Source organism: Cnephaeus nilssonii, assembly GCF_951640355.1.
Source record: "Cnephaeus nilssonii genome assembly, chromosome: 19".
NCBI classification, from domain to species: domain Eukaryota; kingdom Metazoa; phylum Chordata; class Mammalia; order Chiroptera; family Vespertilionidae; genus Cnephaeus; species Cnephaeus nilssonii.
Genome location: NC_137090.1, coordinates 14,761,081 through 14,773,356, shown reverse-complemented (window position 1 = coordinate 14,773,356; position 12,276 = coordinate 14,761,081). Strand labels below are relative to the sequence as shown.

The following is a 12,276-nucleotide window of genomic DNA, read 5'->3' as shown; positions in this document are numbered from 1 at the left end:
AGGCCCCCCAAGTCACCCCTGGGTCCGCTGAGCCCTTCTTGAAACCCGCCTTGGCCGCAGATTAAAGACGCCGCCACCCTTTATCTCGGTCATGTGACCCTTGCCAATGGGTTCCATCAGACCTCCCCCCGCAGGGGCGGGGGATCCTGTGGGCCCGCCCCCTGACCCCAGGTCTGACCCTCTTCAAACGCACCCAGAGGCGACACCGAGCCCCCCGCCGCCAGCCGCCCGGGCAGGTCCGGTCCAGTCCCGCCCCATCCCGCCCCGCCCCGCCCCGCCCCGCAGCGGGTTAGCACAAAGCTCGGGACAGACGGCCACTCGTGGGGGGGCGAGCTGGTCTGGATGCCATGGCGATGATGCGGTGGGCTTGGGCCGTGCGGGCCACCGCTGCGGCCGGGAGGCTGCGCAGTCCCCGCGGCCCTGGGGGAGCCCGGAGGCTGAGCAGCAGCACGCGGCGGGGGGCAGCGAGGGGCGCCAGCCCGGGGCGCCTGCTCAGCACCGCCTGGGCACCCGCCCAGCCAGCTCTAGAGGAGACTGTGGGCGCCGAGGACGACGCGCAATCCCCCGCAGCCGAAGAGCCGTCGTGGAGGCCACCTCCCGCACCCCCGGAACCCCCGGAACCCCCCGGGCCCCCAGGTGGCCGCTCCCTGGTGCAGCGGGACATCCACGCCTTCCTGAACCAGTGCGGGGCCAGCCCCGGCGAGGCGCGCCACTGGCTCTCGCAGTTCCAGACCTGCCACCACTCCGCCGACAAGCCCTTTGCTGTCATCGAGGTGAGAGGCGCCGGCCGCGGGCCGAGCCACCGCCAGGGCAGGGGGTTGTGTGGCGACGTGTCGCCGGGCAGGCCGGACCGGCAGCAGACTCTGCACAACGGGACGGGGGTCCCAGGACTGGGTGAGGCTTTGAGCTCTTCCCAGTCTGTTGCCCAGTCCGAGTGCGGAACCGCCAAGTGGGATGCGCTGGAGAAGGCCCCCCACCATGGGCACCGTTAGGGGTTCAGATGGCAAGTGGGGAACCTGGGCAGGAGTCACTTCCGTCACCCCTCCCCCCAGTGTCCCAGAGTCCAAGGTCGCAGGGAGGAGCGAGAGAGGAACACTAATGTGAGATAAGGGGATGGCGAGACCCGACGGGGCAAAGGGCGGAGCAGGTGGGCCCCGGGAGCCAGCCGTGGGGCCTGACAGCTCCCGGGCGGGCAGTGGGGACACCTGGAGGGCCCGGCAGGCCAGGCTGCAGGAGCCAGCGGGTGCAGCAGGAGCCTGGGCCAGGGCCGCGCTCTCTGACCGCCCGCCCCTCCGCAGGTGGACGAGGAGGTGCTCAAGTGTCCGGAGGGCGTGTCCAGCCTGGCCTTCGCACTGGCCTTCCTGCAGCGCATGGACATGAAGCCGCTGGTGGTGCTGGGGCTGCCGGCGCCCACAGCGCCCTCTGGCTGCCTGTCCTTCTGGGAGGCCAAGGCACAGCTTGCTCAGAGCTGCAAGGTGCTGGTGGACGCGCTCCGGCAGAACGCCGCCGCAGCCGTGCCTTTCTTCGGCGGCGGGTCGGTGCTGAGCGCTGCCGAGCCGGCCCCTCACGCTAGGTCAGTGCCAGCCCTGCCTGCCCCTCGGTGCGCAGATCACATGACCCGGCGGCTCTGCCCCAGCCCAGCGGGCCCGGAGGAGGCCCTCTTGAACACCACGTCTGGCCCACAGCTACGGGGGCACCATCTCGGTGGAGACCGACCTGCTGCAGTGGTGCCTGGAGTCGGGCAGCATCCCCATCCTGTGCCCCATCGGGGAGACCGCGGCGCGCCGCTCCGTGCTCCTGGATTCGCTGGAGGTGACAGCCGCGCTGGCCAAGGAGCTGCAGCCCACCAAGATCATCTTCCTCAACACCACGGGCGGCCTGCGCGACGGCAGCCACAAGGTGCGTCACCCGCCACTGCTGGCCTAGCGGAGCCCCCTCAAGCCGAGGGAGCTGAGAATGGAGGGTCAGGGAGGGGCTCGGCCCGTCGCGGTGCCCAGATGGGAGCCTTCTCTGGCCAAGGGTTCTGGGAGGTGGTGAGGGTCCAGGGGTCGGCAAGAAGAGGTCCCTGGGGCAGGGGGACCCACGGCCGGCTGCGGGTCGGAGGCTCAACTCCCAGCCCCGACGCAGGTCCTGAGTAACGTGAATCTGCCCGCTGATCTGGACCTGGTGACCAGCGCGGAGTGGGTGAGCACCAAGGAGCGGCGGCAGATTCGGCTCATCGTGGAAGTGCTCAGCCGCCTGCCGCACCACTCCTCGGCCGCCATCACTGCCGCCAGCACGCTGCTCACCGAGCTCTTCAGCAACAAGGGTGAAGGCAGCGGCGGGGGGGGGGGGGGGGGGGGCGGGGCGAGAGAGGGCTGGGTCCAGGGAGTGAGTACTGGGCCCTGGGGTGGGGGAAGCAGGGCAGGGGGCCTCCACAGCACCGGCTCTCCGCTCTTGCGGGACTTGGTGGAGGTCAGCCGTGTGCACCAGCCCGAGCTGGAAGTTGAGTGGAACCAGAGAGGTGGGCGTGGCTTGGGCGTGGGTGGCAACACCGCGGAGGGCGGAGCTTGGCGGGCGACACCGGGTGGAATGGGCCGAACTAGGAGAGGTGGGGGCGGACTAGGTGAAGAAGGTGGGCTGAACTTCAGGCACAATCTGCCTGGGAAATGCATTTCCCTGAGTGAAAATCACCTTCAAACCTATGCAGACCACTGACAGCATTTCCTCGGGGAGATCTCCCAAAGAGGGTGATTGTTCCATCAGCCCCGTCCTATCTGGAACCCCCCAGGCTGCCCAAACGGAGGGGTGGATGAGACCTCGCGCTCAGGCTGAACTAACCCCGCCTCCTTCGCCCCACCCCAGGGTCCGGGACCCTCTTCAAGAATGTGGAGCGGATGCTGCGAGTGCGCAGCCTGGACAGCCTGGACCAGCGCCGCCTGGTGAACCTGGTCAACACCAGCTTCGGCAAGAAGCTCCGCGAGGACTACTTGGCCTCGCTGCGCCCGCGGCTGCACTCCGTCTACGTCTCTGAGGGGTGAGCCTGTGGGCCCCAGAGGGCAGAGGCCGGGGACAGAGCCCGGCCCTTCGCCTGACTTCCCCCGCTGCGCCAGGTACAACGCTGCCGCCATTCTGACCACGGAGCCCGTACTGGGGGGCACCCCGTATCTGGACAAGTTTGTGGTGAACTCCAGCCGCCAGGGCCAAGGCTCCGGCCAGATGCTGTGGGAGTGTCTGCGGCGGGACCTGCAGACGCTTTTCTGGCGCTCCAGAGTCACTAACCCCATCAACCCTTGGTAGGTTCTGCCCCTCTCAGCCCTGAGCTGGGCACCATACCCCTCTCTCACCAGCCACACACCTCGGGCCCACCAGCCAGGAAGGCTAGGCGTCCCCTTCTGGCACTACCTGTCCTTCCCCGGGAGAGGCCCCGCCCACTGGCCCATTGTCCAGGACCACACAGGGAGCCTGAGATTTCCTCACAGGCAGACTACACAGAACGACCCCCATCCCACCCCCGCCCTGCACCAGTGGATTCCTGGAGCACGTGACAGCCCCTCCCCCACCCCATCTCTCCCAGGGTCATAAGAAATTCTGATCATTCAGGCTCTATTCCAGGCCCAATTGCCCACTCGGACCTCAGGCCCAGCAGAACCCCACTCCTCTCTTTCCTTCAGCAACTATCCCCTCACTCCCCATTCCTCTGCTCTGTGGGCACCCAGTGGTGAACAAGAACCTCTTCCCTGGCTGCACAGCCAAGGCAGTGTGGCGGGAGCAGGGGATGTCCTCCTTCCCACCCGAGCTGTGGGACGGGCAAGCTGCCTCACTTCTCTGAGCCTTGGCTGCTTCTCTGTGAAAGCATGCCAGCGCCAGGCTCTTCGCTGCTGAGGATAAAATCAGGGAACAGACGGCAAGTCCTAGCAGGGGTCTGGTATGTAGGAGGTCCTCCATGAATGAACCAGTGAGAAATGAGCTCTGGCCTTGCACTAAAAGCTCCCACCACCACCAGGTACTTCAAGCACAGTGATGGCAGCTTTTCCAACAAGCAGTGGATCTTCTTCTGGTTTGGCCTGGCTGATATCCGAGACTCCTATGAGCTGGTCAACCACGCCAAGGGGCTGCCGGACTCCTTTTGCAAGCCAGCGTCTGACCCAGGCAGCTGACCCTCACACCAGCCCTGCAAGCCCTGGGACGGCCAGGGTGGACCAAAAGCCACGCCTGCTGGAGGTGACTCCAGGCAGCTACAGGCTGGACCAGGTTTGTTGGTGGAATGATCTGGAGGAGGAAGCAGCTCCTACTCTACTCTGCCCAAGGTGGGAGGCGAAGTGGGACAAGCACAGGCAGAGTCCATCCAAGACCTCCACTTGCTCCAAAGCCACCACCAGATGGCCTTCGGTTTTCAGTCCAGGGATCTGGGGGGGGGGGGGGGGGGGGGGAGGGGAGGGCTTGCCTTCCCAGGCTCTACTCAGGGCTAAACTTAGGGTAGGTCAGTTTCTGTGGCTTCTGTGCTGTGTTTTGAGGCTCCCTTGTCCACACAGCACAGAGGCCCTATCTGCCTGATCTTCTACCACTCATTTTCATTCCTTTGGGTGTTACAACTTTTCAGGAGGCCTTGATTAAAATGAAAATACTTGTCTGAGAGTCAGCTCACACTTGAAAGGAGCAGTGGCTCTCTGGGAGCAAGTCTTGTGGGCTGGGGACCCAGGGGGCTTCTAGAGAGACCAGAGGAGCTAAATGAGATGGAGGGCCCCCACGATGAATGCTGCCACCATGTCCCTCAATGCAACCCCAAGGGGCTCCCCTATTCCCAAGTTGGGAAACATCCTCCATTCCACAGACCAGACCGCCAGCAGCCCAGCTCCCTTTCAGGCAGGGCACAGCTCCCTCCCCCCTGCCCCCCACAGCCCCCTAGAGGTTGTGTCCCCATCTTTGTGGGAGCAGACAGGCAGTAGCCCAAAGCCGGAGGTTTCATTGAATATTTTTGAGCCCATGATGTTCCAGGTACCACACGGGTTGCTGGGACTACCTTCTGCCAGGAGGTGCATGGATGAGTAGGAAGAGGGTCCATTAAGAGGCCACCATAGCACAGCAGGGACGTGAGAACCAAACCCCAGGAGCAGCCTGTCTTCCCTCAGAAGGGTGATGTTCAGTATCCATCTGGGCGATGGCATTACACAGCCTGACCTGCAATCCAGCTCTGTGGCTGGGTTTGCCCTGTGACTTGAGGCAAGCTGCTTACCTTTTCTGAGTCTCCATTTTCTATCTGTAAAATGTAAACCCCTTGGCCTCATAGTGGACACTTAATGTTAGTTCTCCTCCTCAAGGTTGCTCTCACCAAGGATTTATCAAAAACAGCTGACATCAAATGGGGAGGAAAAATAAGCTACAAGATGGAATGAGGTGAGAGGTCAGAAGAATATACTACAGGGAGGATAAGGAGATCCTTGAAAAGAGAGCCAAAGGACTGTGGGAACTCGCGGAATAGGGGAAAGATTACGGGAGGGCCTTGATGGAGCTTAACCAGATATGTTCTTTCAAGAAACCCCAGATCAATCCCAGCCAATGGCAAAGTGTCCCATGGGGAGAACAGAGAAGCAAAGCCAAATGTCTATATAAAATGTTTATTTTTGGAGGACTGTGTGGTCTGGTGTTTGGGAGGGCACTCACCCCCACCAGGCTATCCAGAGCTGGAAACGGAAGGCAGGAAGTGGAAAGCTGGCCGCTGCCTGCCCCACCCCTTCACACCCGAGTAGGCTGTGGCCTGCTCTGCTCTCAAGGTAGACAACTAGTGTTATTTCTGCCCCTGGCATATCCTGAGAACCCTGTGACTTCTGTGGAGACCAGCTCCTCTGCTCCTCCAGGGCCTGGTCCACCGATCAGCACGCATACTCATTCTCAGTGTCCAAGAGCACTGCAGAGCCTAGCTGCATCTGCCAGTTCAAAGCAATTTTTCACTTCTGCTCACTTCCAGTTCTTAGGTCTTCCTTCCTCTGTCTCCCACTCAGTACCCCTACCCTAGTGCCGCCTTACTCTCTTCTCTGGGACATAAGACCCAGGGGAGCAGCTGGCCTCAGCTCTCCTCCTAACAACCAGGGGGAAAAACCCTGTAAGGCATCATCATCAGGGCTTCCCCATCAAGGGCTGAGCCCAGGAATTGGGGAACAGACCTGTCTCTTACCAACACACACACACATACACACAGAGCAAAGGATCCAACAAACAGACCAAAAAGCATAAATAAACGTAACTGGGCCAGCAAGAAAGGTAGGGTGGCACTCAGTGGCTCCCTGCACCCATTTCAGCTTCTCCCAATGCAACTCAGCCATCGGTGGCTAGGATGACAGCGGCCCCAAAGATGCCCACACTCTCTCCAAGGAGCTTCATCTGGTTCCAGAACTCAACACGTCGTGTGTCGTGCCAGTAGGCAACATTGCCGTCTATGAGCAGCATGACCGGGGGTAGCAGTACAGCCAGGATCTGGGCAGCCAGGGTCACGTAGTAGCCAGACAGGAAGGCGAGGGCCAGGATGCCGTACAGTAGAAAGAAGAGCTGGATCATGAGCTCCCCTCCTGGTAGATGGTTCAGATATGCCAGCCGGTCCTCCTTGCTGTGCTGCAGTGAGTAGGCCTAGAGACAAACCATCTCTTAAGACTGTCCAACAAGCTGAGGAGCCTGTCGGAAGCCCACCCGAGAGGGCACCTGCAAGTCAGCCTCTGCAAGGTGGGCTTCTGACTCCTCTCTCAGACCGGGGCTCTCTGAAAGTAGGACCTACATACATCTCCCCCTCAGACTAGGGAGCTACATGAAATTAGGGTCTATGTCTTTCCTCTCTCTGGGAGCTCAGAAGATAGACGGGGGCTCTCACCACTGAATCCAGAGCTCTGCACATGGAATATGGTGCCCAGTAACTAAGGATCCTAGGGACGACCACAATTGGCTAACTAGGCATCCCCCATCAGTTCTTTTTTTTAAATCCTCACCTGAGGATATATTTACTGATTTGAGAGAGAGAGGAAGGGAAGGAGAGAAACATTGATATGAGAGAAAAACATCAATCGGTTGCCTCCCGTACGTGCCTCGACAGGGGATCAAACCCACAACCTAAGTAAGTGCCCTGACTGGGAATTGAACCCGCACCTTTTTGATGCACAGGACAGCACTCCAACCGAGCCAACTGGCCCAGGCTTTTTTTTTTCATCCCCATCAGTTCTAAGTGGCAGAGTCCCAGCTGCTGCCTGAACCCACCAAACCTCTCCTTTGTCTCCTCTCCCAGTCCTCTAGGAGCTGGAGCTATGAGAGGAACAATCCATCTTGTTCTCCTGCCTCTCAGGCTTGGGAGTAAATGGCCAATTCAACCTTTCCTCCCCCTGGTGGCAATAATGTTGGAAGAATATTGGCCAGGTCTCAGGCTCTTGGCGGGCCTCTGAGGCCCAGAAACTGGCAGGGGCAATTCCCAGAGCATGGCCATCAGGATCTACATGCCCACCTCCCTGAGTTCTGCCAAGCATGGGCTCACATTTTACTCCCAGTCAAGCACCTCCAGCCAACAGTCCCTCAACCTACCACACAGATGAGGTAGATGCCCAGGAAGACCTGGCCCGTGGACTGGAGGGAACGGCTGCGGGGTTTCCGACGGTAGAGCTCCCCAGCACCGCTGGCCAGCACAAGAAATCCACCAATGATGGCAACTGTGCGTGAGTACATACGGACCTAGGCCAAGGCAAGGGGACCCCCGTCAGGAACTGCAATTGCCACATATTTCCTGGCTGCACAGAACTTCCTCTCTATACATTCCCGTCCATTTGATGAACCCTCTTACCATTTCCAAGTGTGGTGGGCAGGTACAGCAGAAATAGAGAATTCTTTTTATCAGAAGTGGCCCAAAGGGGTTAATTAAATTGTTCAAGATCCTACAGAAAGTGGCAGAACCCAGTTACCAAGTGTCTCCTTCCCACTCCCAGGCCTGCCGACTAGAATCCCAATGTTCTTTCTGCTCTATAGTATAGTCTCTTCCATAAAACCCATTGATCTCACTTTCCTGTAGCTGTTCACACATCTTGGCGGGCCTCTGTTGGCAGGGGTCTGTCATTTACAGGCTATGTGCTGCGCTAGGATTACTTAAATTTCACAAAATTAGATCTTTGGGCCAGACACCTCCAAGGTTCCTTTAGCCCTATGAGTCTGAGATTACTAAACTAACAGTTTTAAGGGTTCTGGAAACCAGGTGACCTAGATCCTTGCTCCTCCACCTGTGATGATAACTGTGGCGTGACTTAGGGTAAGTCTGTTTCCCATCTGTGGACCTCAGTTTCCACACTCTGAAAGGAAGATTTGTGTGGTCTCTAAGGTCCTTCCATTCTTGCAGTCTGTAAAATCTCCACACGCCCAAGGCTCCCCATCACTCAGGCAAAGTCCTCCTCGGGGCCGGGTTGCTCACCTTAAGCCAGTCCCCGTAATGGACGTAGCCCCCGATGTAGGCGGCATAGGTGCTAATGGCCAGCTGGAGTGCGGCCCCCAGTGCAAACCAGCGCCGCTTCACTCCGAAGGACATGAAGCTCGCGCACAGCACGGCCGCCCCCATGTCGAAGTACAGGTAGGGCACTGGTATGTCGGGCTTCCTGCGAGCCGGGAGGGGTAAGCAAAGAGGTCAGAATGAAGAGGGGAGAAGAGCCTTGAGACCCCTTGACTTCCCGCCAGCCCCACTGCTCCTCCAAACCGGAGCCCCCTCTCATGGCCATGACCCCCGCACTATGCTCGATGTCCACCGTGCTCGGGACCGGAGCCCCTAACAAGTCTGAGATCCCAGGTCCGCCCAGCCCAAGGGCCCAACTTTTCCCCCACCTCACCGCATCCCCGTTCCTGGGATGCGCTGTACCGCCTCCCACCGCGGGGGCCCGCTCACCGGCGCGCCTCGGCCCTCTCGGCGTACAGCATGAGCTGGCTGAAGCAGCCCCAGAAAGGGCAGCGTGTGAGCAACACCGAGCCCAACTGCATGAGCAGCTGCAGTAGCCACCGTCGCGAACCCACCTTCGACGCCATCTTGGGGAAGGGCAGTCCGCCACGGCCTCAGCCGGGTCTGGGAGGCCGGCGCGGAGGTGCGACACGCAACTTCCGGTCTCGCGGGGTTTGTTTTTACCTCTTCCGTTGGGAAACAAGGCTCTCGTCCTGTAGTTCTGGACCGAAGGAGATGTTCTAGCAACAGAGTTCAGCCTTTCCCTCTGCCCATGGAGGCTTACGGCCCCCTCTCTGTAGATGCAAAATTGAAAACTAGACTAAAGGAAGGAACAGTGGGAAGCCTTGAGTCATAACTTAATGTAGCGAACTAGTCTTGGAATGCAGCTAGATCCTAACTCCAACCCTGTTACTTTGGGCATATTGGCTATACCTTCCAAGATTCATCTGTGAAATAAAAATGACTTCTACTTTAGGGTTGCTGTGAGGTTTAAATGTGACAATGCTGGTGCTAGCACATAATAGGGGTTCAGTAAATGGTGTACATACTCAAGCCTGAGGAAATACTCTGCTTTGGTTTAAATTCAAAGTAATGGGTTCTCCCAAGTCACCTGTAAAGAAGTATGGTCTTGGTCTGCCTTTCCTATGTCCCCTAAGAGAGAGATCTGAGGTGTATACATGGGACATCTCAAATCAGTCCATTTTCTTCAGTTGCCATACTCCCAGTCTAGCCCAAACTACCATCTTTTGTAGGTTTAACTGCAGCAGGTTTCCAACTGGTCTCACCCACTTCTCCTTTGGTCTCATTTGTTCTCAGCTTCCTATTTCATTTTCATAACCATCAAGTAGCCTTCCTTTGAATCACTGGGCACACAGGCAATTATATATTTGTAATTCTTCTGTTAATGATTATATTAATACTAGTTTGTGAGGCCCAGGCCAAGGACAGTGTCTGGTTTCTGTTTACTACTATATTCTCAGGCCCTAGTATACAAGATGCATTCAGGACATATGTGCTGAATAAAGTGAACAAAAGATGTTGCCACTATCTTATTCATCGTAGGTACTTAGTAATTATTTGTTGAATAAATAGGCAAAAGTTCTGAGCATTTTGGGATTGCCACCACAAAGCTGCCCCCCGACACACATATCTTCCTGCACCCATCCCACCACCCTACAATACAAATTTATCTTTTAATACTGAAGTTAAGATTCTATAAGCACTCCCACTAGGCCATTTAATTCAGGTCTGTTTCTAGTTCCCTTGGGGGAAAAGGGGCCTCACGTCCAAACAGCATTCTGACCATGTGAATTAAAAATTTCCCATCAGCCCCGCAGGCATGGCTCAGTGGTTGAGGGTCAACCTATGAACCAGGAGGTCACAGTTCGATTCTGATCAGGGCACATGCCCAAGTTGTGGGCTCAGTTCCCAGTGCAGGGCGTGCAGGAGGTCGCCGATCAATTATTCTCTCATCATTGATGTTTCTATCTCTCTCTCCCTCTCCCTTCCTCTCTGAAATCAATAAAATTCTATTAAAAAAATAAAAACTTCTGATCAGCCAGTAAAAGCTAGACTACAAAACACTTTTTCATACTTAACTTTTTACAAAGTCACTAGGATAAAGTCTAGGTATGTTAGAAAGAATGTGAGAGAGGGATATATCCATGCAAAAAAAACAAAAACAAGAAACCCTAGGGAATGGAATCATGTAGGTGTATGGTGGGACAGAGGGTGGGAAGGTAGGGTCTCTAGGTAAGAGGAATGAGAAAAAGTCTGGATTAAAGGTCATTTTGGCTCTAGCTGGTTTTGGCAGGTTAGATTCCGGTCAAGGACATGTACTTCAGTTGCAAACTTTAGTTGGGGCAAGAGCGGGAGGCAGCCAATGGGTGTCTCTCTCTCTGTCTCCTCCACCCCACTTTCACTCTGTCTAAAAATCAATGGAAAAAATATCCTCAGGTGAGAATTAACAACAAAAAAGTCATTTTGCCTACCTTCCCTGCCCACCAGTGACAACTACATGAGGTAAGTTTTCATCACCATAACACAAGCACATAGTACAAACTTTCCAATTGACTTTATTTTCCTAATCTCCTCACCCATCCCTGATTCAAATGGGACAAGATACACAACCTTGGGAAGGAGCTAAGGTATTGAGGACTGGAAATGGGATCATACATGTCCATAAAATAGTTTTAGGAGCCTGCACCTGGAACAAACCCTTACCCCAGACCACACCTTCCGATTAAGTCCCCCAAAACAGACGGCAGGGACATGAATGAAGGAGAATAGGATTAATGAATTTTTTCCCTTGGTATCCATCCCATCCCATCCCAGTTCCCTCTGGTGTTGTCTCTTATCTTTTACTAGAGGCCCAGTGCATGATTGAATCATGCACGTGTAGAGTCCCCTACACGCTTTCGCTTTCGATCGTGGGGGAGCTGGGTGCCTGTCCGCTGGTGCACCAGGCCTTTCGGAAGCCTCGGTGGGGCGGAGGCTTCTGAAAGGCCTGGTGCCGGAGCGGACAGGCACCCAGCTCCCCCACTTTTGATGGTCCGCGGTGGGATATGAGCTCACTGCCCCAGAGGCCCCTTCTGTTCTGCAGCACAGCCATGGCGCAGACGCAGACGCTGAGCTCGCGCCGCCACTGGCGACACGAGCTCAGCCTCCCGTTGGCCCAATCGGCTACCCCGGCCACCCCGAGTCCCGCCCCCTGCGCCTCCCGCTGGCCCAATCGTGGGCGTAGCGGAGTGATGGTAATTTACATATTACCATTTTATTAGGTAGGCTTGCTTTCTCCCCAGAGGGGTACTGAGGACTAGGGGCCAAATCCCTCTTTATAGGGCTAGGAAAGATGCTGGCATTGTGCTAGATCACAAGTGGTAAATAAGTGAGTAGTGGGGTTCTGAGACCTGAGATGAACATAGCCATTTGTCCCTCCTCCCTCCACCCCTGCCTGGACAGACAACAGCCCATAAGACTTCTGAGGAACATTCCTTTTCCTCGGTCCATCTGCCCTCCCCAATCCAACTGCCTCAGCTTCTCTCTACAGCACACCCTACCTCTCCAGAGGGCTTCCCTGTTCTTCTGGGGCACCCCCACATGCACTTGCCCTCGGCCATGACCACAGCACCATGGTGACTAGCATGGTGCCCATGATACCTAGCACAGTAGCTGTCTCAGACAAGCAAAGCCAGGCCTCCACACTGCTCAGCTGTGCCCCCTACCAGCCTCCCAGGTCCAGCAAAAGTCAGACTGCCCAGGTTGGCCACATACAAGTGCCACAGATGGTCCAGCTTCCGGAAGGCCTGCTGCAGAGATTACTGGCCAGCAGCAGCTGTGTGTATGCT

The 12,276-nt window shown here is 56.9% G+C and overlaps 2 protein-coding genes across 3 annotated transcripts; one reads left to right on the top strand and one right to left on the bottom strand.

Moving 5' to 3' along the window:
• The first annotated feature begins 313 nt into the window (after positions 1–313).
• Positions 314–4,379, top strand: NAGS (N-acetylglutamate synthase). Its single transcript, XM_079798825.1, has 7 exons — positions 314–773; positions 1,299–1,573; positions 1,686–1,899; positions 2,128–2,308; positions 2,845–3,016; positions 3,093–3,275; positions 3,986–4,379. Exons 1-7 carry the CDS (start codon positions 348–350, stop codon positions 4,137–4,139), a joined length of 1,605 nt encoding a protein of 534 aa, XP_079654951.1. The 5' UTR covers positions 314–347; the 3' UTR covers positions 4,140–4,379.
• Positions 4,380–5,584: 1,205 nt separating this feature from the next.
• On the bottom strand, positions 5,585–9,675 carry TMEM101 (transmembrane protein 101). Of its 2 annotated transcripts, none has more exons than XM_079798730.1 (4): positions 8,879–9,675; positions 8,414–8,594; positions 7,540–7,686; positions 5,585–6,603 (listed from the first exon to the last, which is right to left on the bottom strand). In XM_079798730.1, exons 1-4 carry the CDS (start codon positions 9,013–9,015, stop codon positions 6,295–6,297), a joined length of 774 nt encoding a protein of 257 aa, XP_079654856.1. In that variant the 5' UTR covers positions 9,016–9,675; the 3' UTR covers positions 5,585–6,294. The 2 variants fall into 2 exon arrangements, with proteins under 2 accessions (XP_079654856.1, XP_079654857.1); XM_079798731.1 differs by having other exon boundaries at positions 9,004–9,674.
• Positions 9,676–12,276: the final 2,601 nt, after the last annotated feature.

Bases quoted from the DNA above. Each gene is read 5' to 3' on its own strand.
- TMEM101 (XM_079798730.1), bottom strand. From the start codon at position 9,015: ATGGCGTCGAAGGTGGGTTCGCGACGGTGGCTACTGCAGCTGCTCATG. The intron at 8,595-8,878 runs GTGAGCGGGCCC...CCCGGCTCGCAG, and splicing joins GAGAGGGCCGAGGCGCGCCG to GAAGCCCGACATACCAGTGC. The intron at 7,687-8,413 runs GTGAGCAACCCG...GCCTTGGCCTAG, and splicing joins ATTACGGGGACTGGCTTAAG to GTCCGTATGTACTCACGCAC.
- NAGS (XM_079798825.1), top strand. From the start codon at position 348: ATGGCGATGATGCGGTGGGCTTGGGCCGTGCGGGCCACCGCTGCGGCC. The intron at 774-1,298 runs GTGAGAGGCGCC...GCCCCTCCGCAG, and splicing joins AGCCCTTTGCTGTCATCGAG to GTGGACGAGGAGGTGCTCAA. The intron at 3,276-3,985 runs GTAGGTTCTGCC...CACCACCACCAG, and splicing joins ACTAACCCCATCAACCCTTG to GTACTTCAAGCACAGTGATG.